We start from the raw sequence: 17,517 nt of genomic DNA, 5'->3' as shown, positions 1-17,517 counted from the left end.
AGAAGAAGGAAAGAATAGGAATATAGTTCAAAGAGATTAGGGAAAGAATAGGAAGACCCTAGGGAGAGGATAGGAAGAAGATAGAAGAGGATACGACGAGGATACGAAGAGAGTAGAAGATATTAGGAAGAGGAAAGAAAGAAAAGGTAGGGAAATGAAGGGCACGGGGTAATTTATCAAGGGGAGGGGGAGGCTAGATCAATCAAAGAGCTTGGTTTTCTTCCCTGGCAATGGTTTGTTGTCTGCAACCATCTGGCTGGCAGTGTCAAACAAAGGTGATTGATTCCTCGGTGGACATTCCCCTTTGGTACTACAAATCCACGTAACCTTGACAAAGGACCAAATCAAATGTATTCAAGCTGTTCTTGCTCTGTTTGTACTACTTTCTCCGGAAGAAGAGGAGGGTCGTGGTTAAAGACAACCACGCTTGGCAGCCTCGTCAAAGGAGAGAGGGCGACCAAAAGAAAAAAGTTGGCATTAAGAAACAAGATTCCTGACAAATCAGGGCCTTGCATTACTTCCCGCAACTCCTCGGTAGTTGTGTGGGCGCCATGACTAGCTCCGTATTACTTGCGCCGGACCGCGGATGTCACATTTCAGCGGGACTGTTTGCCTATTTGGTAACGACAACACTAAAAAGAGTCTCCTGCATTTGGAGTTTACTTTCTCTTTCCTCTATTCAAGGTCAAGTGTACCCAGTGTCCCCTCTGCCCGAAATACGAACGACTGACCGAACAATGAACGAAAGGAAGCAGTGACGAGGCTTAGGCATCTGTCATCACTGACCTTAGGAAAGACTTTAGATAGCGGAGGATGGATTTACCATAGAGCACTATGAGAAGGGTACCATGTCTATCATAAGTGTCATCATAAGCCGCACTTCTGTCTAGGCTATGAGTCTTATGGGAAACACTCTGTACAAGGCCCTTTGCCCACCCTGGATCAGGCTGTTCATCTTGCCCAAAGATTCAACTCCAGATAATGAAAGGCAATGATTGCTGAGGAGTTGCTGAGTGCGTCATGGCTAGTTGGTATACCGAATTCGCTCCCTTAGTGATGGCGTCACAGCAAGGACTTGGAATCAATGGTTTTGGATACCTTACATACCTAATGCGTGCATACGTGCGTGCATACCTACATACATCATGACCAAAAACAAAACCCTCACCGCAAACTCCATGGCGTTGAAGCCTCTGCCAGAACCCAGAGTACAAGTGATGATGATACAAACCTATTGTATGCATGCCGTTTCCCCCTAGTGACACAGCGAAAGAATGCAGTTCTTGGAAAGCCTGATTTGACAAACAGCTAACCTATGCACACAAAAAACACCCTCCCCCAAAACGCCAGCAAAACAAAAACCACCAACCCATTGCATTTTTAGTAGTCCGGTTACGGGCCTCTAGCGGCTGCCTGATGAAGAAGGCCGCGCTGGGGACTGTGAGCTCAGGTTGAACGAGCCCACGAGGGTGGGGAACGCCTTGGCAAAAGCGTCCCCCAGCTTCCAGTTGTCCAGGTTCCGCAGATGCCGCTCAAAGACGGGGTTGATCATGAGCTCGTCGCCGTCGGGGCTCTGGAGCAGCGTATCGGTGTCCTCGTAGGGCCAGGAGAGCGACAGCGTCGTCGTGAAGGGGATGAAGAAGTTGTCAAAGGGGTACAGGAGGGGGTTGTGGTCGCGCACGAGGCGGTCCCGCATCTTGGGGAAGGGGATGTGATCGAGCCAAGCAGCATGGGGGACTGTGAGCTGCGAGGGACGGGGTGTCATCCACTCTGGGAGGCGGTCGTAGTTCTCCTGAGTAGGGGAGATTTGCCAGCGCATGACAAGAAACATTATGTAGAGGACCGCGACGCGCTCGGGTAGCGTAGAGATGTCGGGAAAAGTAGCGAGTATATCGGTAAAGACTTTAGACAGCGGGTGGCTGTAGACGCTGTTGGAGGGGTTGAGGAGAGAAGAGACGGACGGATAGCGAGGGCCAACGACGTCTTGGACGGGAAGACCGTCGGCGGCACGCTGGCGGCGCTCGCTGAGAAAGTCGAGGAGGAGGGAGTCAAGAGGGCACGTCGGCGCGCAGTTCTTGATGGGGGCCGAGCAGTCGACGAGGCTGGGGTCGCTCCGGGGAGGGGCGTGGCCCGCGGCAGAGCTCATGGCAGGACTATAACCAGGACTATGAGTACTTTCAGGGGTATGGGCGGCCGAGAGGGCATGCGGGTGCTGACCCTGATATTGCTGCTCCTGCTGGGGCTGCCCCGGCCTCCCCTGCGAGCCCCAGCTTGTAGACCTGCTGTGCAGGGCGCGCTCCTGCGAGACGCCTGTCCAGTCGTGCTTCATAGGCACGTGATGATACTGAGGCGTGTCTTGGGCGCCGTTGATGCCGTTCTGGATACGATTCACTCGTTGCGCCGGGTCGAGGAGAAAGTCCAGCCCCAGACGCTCAGGGCCAAGCTCAAGCCCGTGCCGGAGCTCATGTCGTTGTTGGTTCAGCTGGCTGGTAGCGTGAGATTCGCTGGTGGGAGTGCCAGTAGGGTGATGATGTGGCGGCTGATGAGGGTGCCAGTGCTGGGAATGACTCTGGCCAGGAGGCGGCTCATGACTTGGAGGAGAGGCGGCACTGCCGGGTGTCGAAGCAGCGTTTGTGTTGGTATTGTTGTGGTTGCTGAGAACGCTTAAGGGAGGTTGATGATGTGCCGGAGGGGCATAGGTCTGAGCAGGGGATATGTAAGCCTGCTCAACAGCGCCTGTCATACCATGTTAATCTCGAAACTAGAACAGAGAGGCCATGGGGAAAATAAACTTGCCCTGGCCGATGAGCGGCTGCAGCATGGCGACTATGCCAGCCAGACGACGCTTGATATCGGCATTCTCCTGCTCGACAACCTCCTTTGCGCGGAGGACGGCCTGGAGTTCCTGATAGGGCTGCTGGTTTGTGAGCTCCTGGATGCGGCGCTCGAGCGTCTCAATCTGATTCTTTGTACGCTCACGGATGGCACGCTGAGCCTCTCGATCTTGAGAAAGTTAGCGACATGTCGAGCAACTAGTGAAACAAGAGCCAAGATGGAAGGGATTCGTCAATCCGGAACCCAAACCGACCGGGGTGTGAAAGAAATCAACCTGCCATGACTGCAAACTCACCATTAGCTCTCTTCTTGGCCAACTGCTCAGGGGTCAGATTGGCAACCCCACGACTCCCCGGCCCCGTCTTCTTCTTCTTCCGTGCACTGCCGTCGTCCCCCGCAGCCGGAGAACCCACCACGTTGGCCGCCTCGGCATCCCGTTTGACGCCGGCCCCATCGTCACCCACTGGGGCGGGACTCTGTACCGGTCCCGCTCCCGCCCCCGGCGTATCGGGGCCGGGACTCATTGGAGCACGACAGGACAAGGGACGGGAGAGGAGAGACCAAAAAGGGGGGACCCCCTTCCCCGTGAGACCTTGTGATTCGGGGCTCGGTAGTTGGGATATGCGCGTGTGTGTGGAGAGAGAGGCAGGAAAAAAAAAAGCGGGATGCGGCTCCCACAGCTTGGGGGGTGCGGGATATCCACCCCCGACCGCAGAGAGTTGAAAGGAAAGGGAACAAAGAAACAATCGCCAACCACGACCGCGCCCCTTCCCTCCTTGGCCTGGTTCGTTGATCTCTTGACTCAAAAAAAAAGACGAACCTCGAGTAACTATAGTAGGTAGTAGGATCAGATTGGGGGAAGGGGAAATAACACGGGTATTGCTGTGCTTATGGCCCCCCGGACACAACGACACACGCGCGTCTACCTCAAGGCTGTTGAGATAAGAGAGGGGAAACCGGGGATAAGAAAAAAAAAGCAAGCCAAGGCTAAGGCTGACCGACCGTCGTACAGAGAGGATTTTTTTTACCGGGTCCGTGGGAACATTTTGCAGCTGGGGAGAAAGAGGCAGGTTGGGCCGCAGTCCCGAAGGGGGGAAGGTTGACTCATAAAGCCCAGCAGGTCCAGGTTGGCACCGAGTCATGGACCCCTTGGAGCCTCGAAGAGGGCGTTGCACAGACCACACGGTTCGTGCATCCAGGACCCACGGGCTCAGAGTCCAGGCTGTCAGGTGACCCTCGCCAAGAAGGACCCCGACACCTCTACAGCAATAACGCCGAAACTCTCTGCTCTGTGATGGAGTGAGTTGGACGGGGGTTGCCGCATCATCGATTGTTGAATATCGTGTAGTCCGAGGTATGTAGGAATCAATCAATACATTTCTCGCAATGCCAGCAACTACCTTATGCCGTCAACACTTGAAGATAGTGTTTTGCGCGCTGGACAGGGTGGCTTACGCCAGGGTCCAGCCCCCCGTCCTTCCATCCTGGTTGGTCCCTTTACGACAACCAAACAAACTCATCATGGCACTCAATATGACCTCAAATATGACCCTATCAATACATCCATATATACGCCTGTACAATTACTATGAGGCCGCGCGCAAAATAGTCTCCTTTCTCTCTGTCATCTCTTCCTGACAGTGTTGTATGCTACGTACCCAGGTACTACAATGCCCAATGTTGCATTCACCCTTGATCTTGCCCTGTCCTTGACCGTCCGGACACTCTCCGATATTGATTCCACCTGTCCGGTCTCCTCCGCCCACCCGCCGCGCTCAAGCCACACACGGCATCAGCCATATCCAGCCATCACACATCTCACAACTCCAGCCATCACTCGGCCGATGCCCTCGCAAGAGCTTCGTGCAAGTGCGGCGGGAACCGGTATCGCAGCTGGCTGGTGTAAGTCGTCAGGTCCAGCGTCATCTGCTTCAGCTGCTCCACCATCAGCCGTCGCGTTCCCTCGTTTCCGCTGAACTGTCCACTCGTCAGCTGCTCCCGCTGGCGGACGCAGCAGATGATGGTCCACATCAGCAGGTTGGGCACGTTGATCGAGACAGGTTGCGATAAGCCCGAGAACTTGGAGGCGTAGGCTCGGATTGTGCTGCCATCGCCCGCCGCGTCCAGGGGCAGAATCTCGAGGCTTCGGATTTTCTATTCATCATGTTAGCACATATGACACTTCATTTCACCACTAGGTAACTTACGTCGAGGCATTGAGCCCACTGTCCAGCCTCCACCAGTCCCTTGATGCTGCTCATCTCCAGGAGTACCCGGCAGGCCACCTTATTCTGATCCTGGATTCTCCTGTAGAACATGGCGTCTCGCTCGTACATGCTCATCATAGTCCTGGCGAGCTCCACCGGGTCATCGATGGCCGCCAAGCTGAGGCTGCTGCCTGCCTCCGCCTCTTGCTCACCAGCACGGGGCTTGACTGGCATAAGTCGCATGGGGTCCTCTCCGATCTCGATGGAGACAGCCTCGCTCAGCGCCCGGCTGACAATGGCAACGACAGTGTCATACTCGCCGGCGAGATGGTACAGCAGCACCGAGTCTGTGGTGCGTCCGTTCTCGTCCGCAAAGCTGGCAGCCTGGAGTGTGACCGTGTTGACAAAGTCATCCTCAGCATCCAGACCGATGAGCGGGCCGCGCTCCTCGATAATGCCACGAATCCGCTGTCCGTCTGGTCGAATATCGCCAATGAGCTTGCTAAACTCACGGGTTTCCAGAACCAGCTCTCGCAACGCCTCGTGGCAGAGGCTACCGTGTCGCTGACCAGCCTCACCACCAAGGTCCCGGTTGAGACAGATCAGTGTCAGGTAGTCTACGGCAGATACAACATCCGCGGCCCTAAAGTCTCGCGTGTAGTATCCGATCATGCGACCAAAGTTAATCTGTGGTAGGTTCTTGGTGCTGTAGCTGCGAAGGTCGTTGGCCGACGACAGCGCGTCACTCGGCCGTAGCAGACCGTAGAACTCGAGAGCCAGACCAAAGTGAACTGCATCCACATACGAGAAGGGGTACAGGTAGGCAATGGCATCCTCAAACATACCCGACAGGATTTGGAGATAGAAGAACATGCCGAAGCTGCCGTTGCTGTCCTCCGAGCTGGCCTTAGGGAAGTGCTTCAGACCAATCTCTCGGATGCTGGACTGCAGCTCGGCCAAGCCGTACGACTCTCCCGCCATTTCGATAGTCTTGTCTCCCTCTCGCGCCAGGTTGAACTGCAGCCAGATCCAGTCGTTGATGTCCGTGTTGAGTCCGTCCAGGTTGCGGTTTCCAAGCTCGATACGTCCAATGACCTTGTAGCAGGCCATGCGGAAGGGGTCTATCGAGTTCTCAGGCGCGTTGCGTGATCGTTGAATGTACTCATTCGTGCAACGGTCCAGAAGCTTTCTGTTGGTGATACGTCGATCCTCGCTCGCTGCGTAGTTGTTCAAGTATGTGGCAAATGTCCGATCAATGCCTCGGAACTGGTTGGTGTTGTCGTTGACATACTTGGCTGCCTCATTCACATGTCCAGAGCGGAGCAGGTAGAACACAATAGCCCACACAAACTCGCCCTGAACCTGCTGCAGATCAGTGTTGTCGGGGACAAGATCTTTCCGGGCAGATCGTAGTCGAATGTATGCCTTGATCTTGCTGACAATGTCGGGAAGACCACCGAGCTTCGCCTCGTGAGGGTGCTTGGCGATGAGCGACTCAACCTCACGCAGGAACTGCTTCTCGAGGAATCTGTTTGCGCCGCTGAGAATGCGCTTCCTCATCTCCACAGACTTGGCCGAGTTGGGGTTCTCATTAAGATACATGTCTGCAAACTCGCGCTCCTTGGCTGTCGCGTTGTTGAGGGTCGTCTCAGCCTCGGGGTTCTCGCCTACAATCTCCATGACAGCCAGATACGCCTCCACAACATGGGGCGCGTGAGGCTCATGAGACTTTTGTTCCGCAGCTGCCAACTCGGAGAGGATGGGGTAAGGGCGCTTCGTCATACGAGCCGCGTTGAGATGACGAATCTTTTCAGATAGACGTGTCTGCCTCTCGCGAAGCACTCGATCGTCGGAGGACACACGGCCATCCAGACCTCCAGCCTCGGAGGAGCGGTCGACGTCTGCGAAATCTGTCTGATGGGCTCCAATTCGGCTGGGAGTTCCAATGACAGAGCGGTGAAGTGTCGACTTGCCAAGCACGCTGCTCTTGCCAGCTCGCGAAGGAGCGGTGCTCTTTCTTCTAGAACGGCCAAATGCGCTCTGAGATTCGCGTCCAACAGTCGCCGTGTCCTCGCGGGGTGTGATTCCAAAGTGCTGGTAGATGCGCTTCCTCTGCGCCTCCCACTCCATCGTCACATTGTCCTCGAGGAAGTTATCAAAGTCGCGAACCGATCGTTCGAGTCCATCGGCAATCATGCTGAGTGTTGTCTTGGTCTGGAGGTTCGAGAGATAGGTTTCGACATCGAGTTCGCTGGGACCGTGAGTCGCTCGCTCAGCGCGACCAGTCTGAATGTCGAGAAGACCGAGGTCCTTGGCAGCGGCGCTGGGGTCGACACCGGATGCCGCCAGCAGGTAATGAGCCTTACCATCCAAAGGCTTCTCGTTTGGCTTGGACTGAAGCTTTCTCAATCGGTGGCGCAGGTCACCCAGACCAAGCTCGAGGCTTGGGAGGTCTTCCATATTCGACTTGCCGTCGGCCTTCTGGCTCTTTGCGAAGAGACTGTCAAAGTAGGCGCCGGCGGGTTGCGACTGAGCTTGAGCTTGGCCATTGGCAGCCTGGCTGGCAAAAAGACTACCACCCAAAGCGCTCGCACCCAGGGCGTTGCCGCCCAAGATGGAGCCCGCCATGTTTTGTTGAGGCTGCTGCTGTTGCTGCTGCTGCTGTCCGGTTCCGAAGAGAGAGGGCTTCGCTGCCGTGGCGGGTTGAGCGAGGGAAGAGCCAAACAGCGATGGCTTCGGCTGGTTCTGCTGCGCGTTGCCGAACAAGCCTCCCGTGGTGCCGGCCTGGGCATTTTGCGCTGGCTGACCAAAGAGCCCCGTGCCCGTGGTCGCGCCTTGCTGCTGCTGCTGTGTGTTCGCCTGGCCAAACAGACCGCCGCCGGTGGTAGCTCCCGCCTGTTGTTGGTTTTGCTGCTGCTGTGGCTGACCGAACAGACCACCCGTAGTCGCGGGTTTGTTTGCGCAAAGGCCTCCTCCAAATAGACCTCCAGCTCCAGTTGCACCCGTCTGCTGCTGCTGATTCTGCGTCGACTGTCCAAACAGACCTCCGCCAGTCGTGCCTCCCTGCTGCTGGTTCTGCTGTGTCTGTCCAAAGAGTCCGCCGCCCGTAGTTCCTCCCGTGCCGCCACCAAACAGTGAGCCTCCAAGGCCACCGCCGGTGTTGCCAGTCTGCCCAAAGAGAGACATGGCGTCTCAGGATGTAGGTAGATTTCGACGACCGCGAGAGGGGGGAGGGAGCGAAGATGATGATTTAGGTGGGCGATTCGTCTGGTTTCGTGGTTGAAGAAAAATAAAGATCGGTCAACAAGAGCTCTTCGGCGCGCGTCTGTCTAGAAATTTGGAGGTGGACCAAGGCAAGGCTGGGATGATGGAGTGAAGCTTGGACCAATCATCGACGAGAGCCGTTCCCAGGCAACGCCAGGCACCCCTTAGCGCTGCAGGCCTCAAAGAGCTGGGATAAGTCACTGCGTTTTCAGCTCCAGCTGCAACTCCATGTTACAGCTTCTACAGACTCAGAACAAAGCCATTGATGTCAAAATTGAATGAATATGAGACTGATTAACTGTGTTCTATTTCTTTCACCATTTTAAAAGCTTCCCCTATCCATCTACATATATGCCATCAATCATTACTACCATATATAGGTACCCATTATCCGACGCCATTTGCCCAATCCGAGTGTTCCAACTGTTCTATCATCAAAACTGCAATCATCCTCTCTTCTCTTTATCTAGGCGCCAAACTCAGCACCCCACTGGGCGACAGCCTTGTCGACCTTGTTTCGGTACTCTTGTTGAGTTTTGCACATGTCCAAGAAGACCTCGTACTTGGCATCGAGAAGAGCCTTCTCTCCAGGGTCTGACTGAGGCTCCACCAGCCGACCTCGCTTGCTCATGCGGTCCATGATGCTCCAAAGCGTCTCGGGCTCACTACCATCCTCCTTGCTGTGACTGGCAGCCTTGGCACCGAGCATGGCAGCACCGTGGACAACGGCAGCGTTGACATACCGCGGGATCAGAACGGGCATGCCGCAGGTGGTGGCCAGGAGAGACATGAGAATGGGGTTCTGGCACTGAGATCCTGACATGAAGATGGACGAAATCTCATGACCGGCCTTGTTCATCTGCTCAATGATCTGGCGAGTCTGCATGGCAATGAACTCCATAGTGGCATAGTACCACAGAGCCATGTTGTCAGTGCTCTTGTCGCTGTCCAGGCCGATCATGCAGCCCTTCATGTTGGGATCGGCAATGGGGGATCGGTTGCCCCACAGATCACCATAGAAGAAGTGATGACGTCCCAAGTAGGACACGGAGGGTGCGTTTGTGTTCTCAACCATCAGCTCAAGGTGGTTGTTGAGGAAGTCGTAAATGTGCTTGTCCTCAGCCTTGGCCAGGGCGCATGTCTCATTGTAAGCGGGGTGGATGTCGAGCATATGTCGAAGCAGCTCGCCAGTAGCAGACTGACCACCCTCAGCCATCCAGTACTCGGGGAGGAGGACATCGCGGTAAGGCCCCCACACACCGGGCACAAACACAGGCTCCTTGGACAGAGCCAAGTGGCAAGTCGAAGTACCGGCAACAGCGGCGAGACGGGTAAAGGCCTGAGAAAGATCGTTGTGGGGCACCTCAGCGTTGAGCTCATCGTCACCAAGCTCGACCTTGGCTCCGACAGTTCCGATCCAGCCAGCATAGGCGTCAATGACGCCGCTTCCAACGGGGATGCCCATGGGGAGACCAAGCTGGTAGGCTGCTTGTCGGCTCAGAGTGCCAACAGGCTCACCGGCGCTGACATACGATCCGTTCTGTGGATTCAATCGTTAGCCTGGGTTACGACAACAGCGCGAGAGTATATAGATTCAAAATGCAGGGCGTATGAGAAAAGGAAAAGGCTCACCACCCCGTTGACGCCACCCATCTGCTTAAAGTCATCCTTGGTAAGGTCTCCGAGACCAATCTCGTGGTAAAAGTCCTCTTGCCAGCCCTTGACGCTGCCGTCGACGCCGACGGGGACATAGCCCTGCTTACAGACAACACTGCAGTAGCTGCGAGTCTCGTTGCCGGTGGCCAAGTGTGTGAGAGCATCAGCAAGATCATAAAACTTGGCGCGCTCAAAGACCTCGGGTGGCATGTGGTTCTTGAGCCAGAGCACCTTGGGCATCTCCATCTCGATGCTCATCTTGCCGCCAACATACTTGAGGAGCTTGTGCTTGGTGTTGTTGATCTTCTCGGTCTCTTCAACAGGCCGATGGTCGAGCCAAAGAATGACGTTCCGGTCGTTGCCATCGTTGGCAAAGTCAGGCCCTGTGACAGGCAGCGGCTCATCGGTATCATGGGTGAAAACAGCGAGGGAGCAGGTGGCGTCAAAGCCAATGCCCTTGATCTTGGTAGGGTCGACGGCTGACTCGCTGACAACTCGGCGGACACATTCGCAGATGCATTGCCAGATGTCTGTGGTAGATTGCTCCTAGGAGAGGGTCAGAATAGGTAATGTCTCGGGGATTGGGGCAACGTACGTAGTAGCCGACCTCGGGCTGCCACAACTTGATGTTCTCAGAGGCCAATGCCTTGATGTCGCCCGTCTCGTCAATGATACAGGCACGAGCTGAGCCTGTGCCAACATCGACACCAATGTAATGGTCCTACACAAACAGTCAGCCAAGGTTCAAAGCTTGGCATGCCGCCGCCACCGTCAACGGTCACGGCTCATGACATTGGCGACGGGCCAATTGAGGTTATTGAGACGGGAGTCGCATACAAGAACTTGAGGAGGCCTATCCATTGTGACAAAAAGAGTGTCTGTCAGCCAAGTACGTTCCACAGAGATAGGCAAGACTGAGAGTAGATCTGAAAGCTGAAGAGAAAGGGAAGACGATGAGAACTCACTCCATGGCAGTGATCGGTTTGTTGTAGGTATACATATTGTGCGATCGAGGTGGGCGCAATCGAATGGATGCTTTTTGTTACCGGAAAGGATAAGCTCTGGGCCTGCGCCAAAGATTCCCAATGGGGAAGATGAAGAGGGGGAGGGGGAGCCGAGAAGGAGGCGTTGAACGGAGATGTCACCCCGCGAAGAAGGTCTCGATTCGGGAGGGAGGAGGCGTGTGTGATGAGAGGATGCTATGTCTGAGGTGTGTGCGTGCGCGTGAGGACGTTGAGTGGTTGACTTTCTTTGGTGTTTCTTTGTAAGAGATTAAGACACACGATTTGTAAGGAGAAAGAGTGACGTTGGAGAGAGCAAGAGAAGAAGGGAAGAGCTCTAATACCTACCTAGCTAGAGATCGTCAGATGACCATGAATCAACAAACCCCCTTGCCCAAAGGCGACTCGAGCTTTGGGACATGATGGGAGAGCCAGCGAGCCCAAAGCTCCATCATGGCAAACAGCTCCCTCGCCCATCGAAAACCCCCACCATTCCCACTAAATTTTGCCATCTTTTTGGCGGGGCCCTCATGCTTGGAGCTCGGGGCACGGGGTCCAAGACCAGGGAAGAGGCGACAGGGGCAAGGAAGCGAATCGAGGGGAAAAAAGGGTGTGGCATTAGCCAAGCGTCCAAGGGAAGCTCTAGAAGCTTGTTGAGGCTGTCTGGGAAAGAAAGCTCTCTCCAATCCTGCACACGGGAGCTTGTTCTCGGCATCCCGCCAAGTCTTGACGCTGTCGCCGAATGCTACATGCATACGCGTGAGGTGGCGGCGGTCCTTGTCCTGCGGCACACTCTGATAGACGGCCCCTTCGTGTGTCGCTCAGGTCTTTCTTTTTCCTCTCTGGACATTTCCCCCACTATCAGCCAAGAAAGAAGGTCTTTTTTCGAGTCCAAGACTAATGCCCAAGACGGCATCGCCGTTTCTCCCCCATGTGAAAAAAAAAGCTGCTGCCTGGGGTGAGGGGTGGGATGGTTTCCACGGAGCCGAAGGGCCCTCGACACGAGCCATCGTCCATCACAGCCCAATGGAGCTAGTGAGAAGACTTCATGATCAGCTGTAGAACCCATGATGGGCAACAAAAATGTGACAGGATACAAGGCGAATTGGATGAATTGGAGGAGACTTGGCTTGGTAAGAAGCAGATGATCTTTTCGAATGCCCTATTCTCCTCCTTGTTGCGTCTTCCTTTTGGCGATCCTCAACTGCCTGATGACCAATCATGAGACCGTGGGGATCAAAGGAAAGAGCTGATCCAAGAAGGAGCTACACAGAAACCACCACTCTTTCATCCCGACTTTGGACCGTCATGCATTCAAGCAAACTCGCATCAAACATTTTTGTTGACTAGACTGCTTTACTCAACAACAACTCCCTCCTCTCTCAAACGATTGCCTAGCCGTTAGCACGATGCGATAACTGCTCTAGCCTCGCAGCAACGTCTATCGACCCGCGCGACTCACGGCTCGCCATGATCGGCCGCTGCGCACCCACACACGCAGCACTCTTCTCCACCTCCTCGCTCGCACAGTAGGCGCTCACCGCTGCCGCTTCGCTCACCTCCGGTCTTCGCTCTTCTCCTTTACATCCCGTCAACCTCCATTCTGTGCCTGCAACCATGGTGAGACGAGGGTGATGTGGCGTCGGCTCGTCGTTGTCCCCCCCTGCCTTATCCCGCGCGCACCGCAGCGGGTACAGAAAAATCCATTCTTGTTCAGATGACCTCGCAAAAAATATGACCTGAGCCAGGATTGTCTGTTCCTATTAGACAAGAACCCGGCTGCGTTCCCCGTCCTGCTTCTCTCTCTGCCGAGCCGGTCGGCTATTATCCGACTTGCCTAGAGGCTCGGGTTAGCTCTCTTCTCCGTCCTCTTAAGCATGCACTTGCTATCTCTCCGTCCACCTCAAGAGGGGTTGATTTAACATCATGCAGCTCAGGCCCCCTCCGGGTATCTCTGGCCGGGGTGCTGCATCCGGGCAATGGAACGGTCCCAGAGCCTCGGGCTTCCAGATCCGGACTATCCGTAGACTCTGGCCACTGAGCAATTGCGCTGACAGAGCCAATTGGCCAATAGCAAGCTGCATGCCGCTCACCGAGAATGCTCACCTGCTGGACCTGCCCAGTGCGGTGAATAACTCAATCAGGTCATGATTCAACCCATAACACCTGAGAGCTATGGACCTTCACGGCGAATGACCTACTCCCGCTACAGGCAACCTCATTATAGCAACTATTCTTTTGAGTTGTGAAACTATCCACTAACTTTCGGGGCCCAACTAAACCTTGTTCCTCGTCCAAGGTCGGCCGATCATTCACCGAGCCCGAGCGTGACCTCTGAAACCCTCAATCAATATACAAGCATTCATACAACTGCTCCCTCACCGCCAGATGAGCCCTACTCTTATCCCTTGGTTCACAAATCAGACCCTTTCCTTTAAACTCCGCCCACCCTCGACAGATTTCCCATTATTTGTCCCTCTTGGCCTTCGAGACTCAAGATTCACTCTTCGCACCCTTCTCGCATCGCCAGCCAGTCTCGCAACGCAACGCTGGCAGGAAAAGCGAACAGTACATAACTTCATAACAGTCATTAATCATCATTGGGGTATTCCTGTCCTTCTACTAGGATCACCACTGTGAGCGTAGCCGCGTACGCTTCTCGGATGGCACACGCCATGCTGCACGCCTGTCAGCTCAAGTCATGACAGCCTCATAGCTCAGTATCCAACTTACCATGTCTTTTGAATATCCGCCACGATCGCGCTGAGGCCCCAATGCGAGCACCAAGCTCGAGCGAGGACCTCATTATCGCGCACCCCGAACGCTTCAACCACGAGCACCTTCTCGTCGTCGTCTTCTTCCTCGTTGGCACCATGGTCGAATAGGTGACCCTGAAGACGGTTATGACCAAAGCTATGGCTGAACATATCCCGGTACGGTCCCTGCATCATGCCTGGACCGGGGCTCGATCGCACACTATGCGATGGTGGTCCCCCGTAAAGGCCTCCCCAGTCCCGTACCCCAACTATCGAGTCAACACGGATCGCTGTATATATGTAGTCGAAGAAGAGTGGATGTGGCCCCTCGGAACACGGCCATGCTGCCACAAAAGATACGTCATACATGAGCCGCAACGGCCATGATACCCCATCGATAGCGAACTGCACCGTCGCGTCAAACAGTCGTGAGCCTGAACTTGTGGGGGATGCACCGTCGGGCCGATCCGCAGCTTTGAGGCTCAGCAGTTCTATCCGCACCGTGTCAACAGCATCATCAGGGCCACCTTTCGGTGCTACTGGCTGATATTCGTCCACGGGATAGACCTCAGCCGGCGGGCCCAGCGGGTCGGATCGCTCCCCCATCGACTCCACGTCCTTGTCACTCATCCGTTGCTTTGGTTTTCTACTGCGGATACGTGCAATCTGAGATGGAGCTAGATCTGTTGTCGTCCGCGCGGGACCGACCCACCCAGCAACCCCGTGGCAAGTAGGTGCTAGAACCTTGCCTACAATGCAAGTGGCGGACCAGTATGTGTAGCTGTTTCGATACTGGAAACCGCATTGAGGGTGCATGTGTGAGAGGAGGGCCAGTTCATTGGTGGCATTGTCAGGGTCGAGATCAAGGAGTGTGTTCATGATAAGAAAGGGGAACGTTTGCTGTTCCTCAAGTCAGCCTTCACGCATCAAACAAGCCAACGACTACCGCCGCTTATAAGTTTCAGGGACATGAACGGGCAGACTCACCCCAGGCAGTACGAGACCGCTGAAAAAAGCAAAGGCATCAGAGCTGACTTCATCCAAAGACATCTCCGAGTCTTTTTGTTTCATGTTATCAAGGGTCTCATCCAGGTTCGGCCACCTCATCATTTGGGCAAAGCGCCTCAGCATCCTGATCTGGCGCTTCTTTAATTTGTAACGGAGAAGGACTGCAACCAGTGTCAGAAAAGCTCAACTCTTGGAGTATATCATGCTCCGTAGCATGCCGCTATCAACACGGGCTACTTACTATCTTCAGGGGTCTTGCCAAAGTCGTCAACGCGGACGAAATTCTGCCATCGACGAGCCAGAGCCAGGTTCCACTGGATCGTGGGAGGGATCTGAGAGGTTAGCTTCTCTTTTGCCCAGTCGCCATGTTGTTGTGACTGAATGCGCAGCTCCAGCTCCAGACTGAGAAGTAGCTGATGGAAGAATTTCTGGTATTGTTCGCGATTTTCTTCGCCTCTGTCAAAGATGAAGCGGGTCGCGACCTGGTTGCGCGGATTGCTAAAGTCGATCCACTCTGGGCGCGACAGGACAAGGATGAGGTCGGTGATTTGCTTGTCGAGAGTCCGATGGGGGCTAAAAATCTTGTCGGGGTCCCTCAGAATGCGTTTGTAAAGGTTGCGATACAGCATAGCCTCATTATCATCCTCGAGACCATGGCGCAGCTCCTGCAATCGGTCGAATATGCTCTCAAGATCCATCGGTCGGGGCACAACGCCGGAGTCGCGGAGCATGATGGCTGGGGGCAAGACGCTCGACATGGAGGCCCATTCATTGAGAGTGATGGTACCCGGCAAGTGGCCAAAGAAGAATGAGTAGCTAGGCTGCTCGAGTGTTTCCCATGGATAAGTGGCATGGCCGTGACCAAGCAGTCGCAGGGTCATCAGCTGGGTCATCGAGTCGTGAAGGTTGGAGACATCCATATGGTCGGTGCCTTTGCCATTAGATCGATTACCACCAGAGGTTGTGTAAAGCGAGAAGAACTCTTCGGGGTGATGGGGGATTGGACGTTTGTGGCCCTTGTGGGAGGGAGCGCCGCGGGCGACAAGTTCCAAGGCATGCTGTGGTGGCAACTCGTCGCCGATAGAGATGCCTTCGGGAGGCCAGGAGGTGGTAAGAGGTTCACGGGATCGGGCAGTGGTGGTGGTGCGTCCGTTTACACCACGGGGTTTCTTCAAGAAGCCGGTAGACCTCACTTGTCGAGGTTCGGGCTCAGGTTCGGGCTGCGACCTTCTAGGTCGGCGTCGGACGCGAGATTCGTCATCGGCGGTCGCGGGGCGGCGCTTCTCGTAGCTGAGATCGGGAGCAGAACCAGAGTTTTGAGGAAAGGGTTGAATAGCATCGCCATTGCTTGCACGGCGGGGCCGGTGATATTCCTTGGGCTCGAGGTGTTCCTTTGTCTAGAAGCCACGGGGTACAGTCAGCAAAGAGACTCTCGAGCGATGAGGTTGTCGAGTTAAGCTTGGCTTGGCATGGCAGATCTAGAGCTCTGCAGAAGCCGAGGCACGGCGCGCTCAAGAACAAAGAAGACGCCACTACGCACCGGTGGTTTGGTGGATTGTCTCCTGCTACTGGCTCTTCGGAAAAGGCTCCAGAGACCCTTCTTTTCGCCTTGGTCCGTCATGATGTCATGAGCAGCGACAGCGCAGCTCTAGGGCGACTCGCGAAGCTGGCGAAGAGGATGGGGTTATCGAGAAAAGCCCATGAGGAGGGAGGATGATGTCGCGAAAAGAGATGTTGGTCGCAGGTCGTGCGGTTCGCGACGCCCGATGGCGCGCGGGACTGGGTTCAGGTAGAAAGGGAAATCGGAAACCCAGGGTACGGTACGTAGCTCGCCGAGTTAGCTAAGTTAGCAGCAGACGGACTCGGCGTTGCACATGATCTCCCCGCTCCTGTCAAGTCTTGGTTGTTTCTCTGAGGAGAAGCGATAAGAGAGAGAGAGCTAAGGAATTGCTCGTGAAAGCGGGAAGAGAAGGGGAGATGAAAATGCGCAGCCCAGAATTGCCCACACCCAGCGCACGCAGGCCTCAAAATGGACGGCCCGGGCAGGGGAAGCCGCGTTTTTTTTGTGGCGCGACTTGCAGGTCGACAATCGTGGAGGCGAGGCTGTCGTCCAAGCAGCGGGAAGCTCTCTGGAGACCGATGTGACAGGGATATGAGACGGAGGGGAGGAGACCCAGTTGGAGTTGTTGTCACCTCACAGCAACACCGTAGTAGACACGCCTCAAGATGAAAGTTTAAAAGACCACGAAGTCACATTCAAAAAAGAGAGATGAGAAGAAAAGTGTAAAGTTGCGAAAGAGGCTTTTCTTCCGTCCGGGATAATTGAAGGGATGGGATGGGGGCAGGGGAAAAAGAGAGACAGGGCAGGTACGGTACGGACGGGGACGCGCAGCACATATGCATGTAGAGGGCCTTCGTGCCTGCCTCACCATCCTTGCCTCGTCTTGCCGCCGGAGGCCTATTGTTCCTCAACGCCGAGACACCCCAGGCAAGACATTCTGCTGCACATGATTTAAAGAGGGATTCATTGTTCAATTGCAATAATTACTCCGCGAACAAGTTCGAGCTGTATCATCCACATTCTCCTACACATCTCCATGAATCATTACACATAGAGGTACATGCAAGTTCATAAATGTGGAGAGCAAGAGCTGCAATCAACAAGCCCATGCCTGCATGCTGCGCTTCAGGGGTTCTATCATAGATGGATACTTCGGCTTGATCATCCTACGCTATATTTGGACGGGGACAGTCTTGGCTTAAGATTAGGACCTGCCTTATTACAGGGAG

At 54.9% G+C, this 17,517-nt stretch overlaps 4 protein-coding genes across 4 annotated transcripts; all 4 read right to left on the bottom strand.

The window, feature by feature from the left end:
• Positions 1-1,402: 1,402 nt before the first annotated feature.
• Positions 1,403-3,359, bottom strand: NCS57_00038700 (uncharacterized protein; the record flags this gene model as incomplete). The annotated part of the gene is made up of 3 exons (XM_053050473.1): positions 1,403-2,736; positions 2,797-3,003; positions 3,131-3,359. 3 exons carry the CDS (start codon positions 3,357-3,359, stop codon positions 1,403-1,405), a joined length of 1,770 nt encoding a protein of 589 aa, XP_052918988.1.
• Positions 3,360-4,668: 1,309 nt separating this feature from the next.
• On the bottom strand, positions 4,669-8,228 carry NCS57_00038600 (uncharacterized protein; the record flags this gene model as incomplete). Its single annotated transcript, XM_053050472.1, has 2 exons — positions 4,669-4,989; positions 5,043-8,228. The coding sequence occupies 2 exons, from the start codon at positions 8,226-8,228 to the stop codon at positions 4,669-4,671; spliced, it is 3,507 nt and encodes a 1,168-aa protein (XP_052918987.1).
• A 544-nt stretch (positions 8,229-8,772) lies between these two features.
• On the bottom strand, positions 8,773-10,962 carry NCS57_00038500 (uncharacterized protein; the record flags this gene model as incomplete). The annotated part of the gene is made up of 5 exons (XM_053050471.1): positions 8,773-9,846; positions 9,939-10,508; positions 10,558-10,683; positions 10,800-10,815; positions 10,928-10,962. The coding sequence occupies 5 exons, from the start codon at positions 10,960-10,962 to the stop codon at positions 8,773-8,775; spliced, it is 1,821 nt and encodes a 606-aa protein (XP_052918986.1).
• Positions 10,963-13,553: 2,591 nt separating this feature from the next.
• On the bottom strand, positions 13,554-16,348 carry NCS57_00038400 (uncharacterized protein; the record flags this gene model as incomplete). The annotated part of the gene is made up of 5 exons (XM_053050470.1): positions 13,554-13,641; positions 13,697-14,619; positions 14,707-14,888; positions 14,969-16,124; positions 16,268-16,348. The coding sequence occupies 5 exons, from the start codon at positions 16,346-16,348 to the stop codon at positions 13,554-13,556; spliced, it is 2,430 nt and encodes an 809-aa protein (XP_052918985.1).
• Positions 16,349-17,517: the final 1,169 nt, after the last annotated feature.

This window comes from Fusarium keratoplasticum, chromosome 1 (genome assembly GCF_025433545.1).
Source record: "Fusarium keratoplasticum isolate Fu6.1 chromosome 1, whole genome shotgun sequence".
Taxonomy (NCBI): domain Eukaryota; kingdom Fungi; phylum Ascomycota; class Sordariomycetes; order Hypocreales; family Nectriaceae; genus Fusarium; species Fusarium keratoplasticum.
The sequence above is the reverse complement of the archived record's forward strand: the minus strand, read 5'-3'. Positions and strand labels throughout refer to the sequence as shown.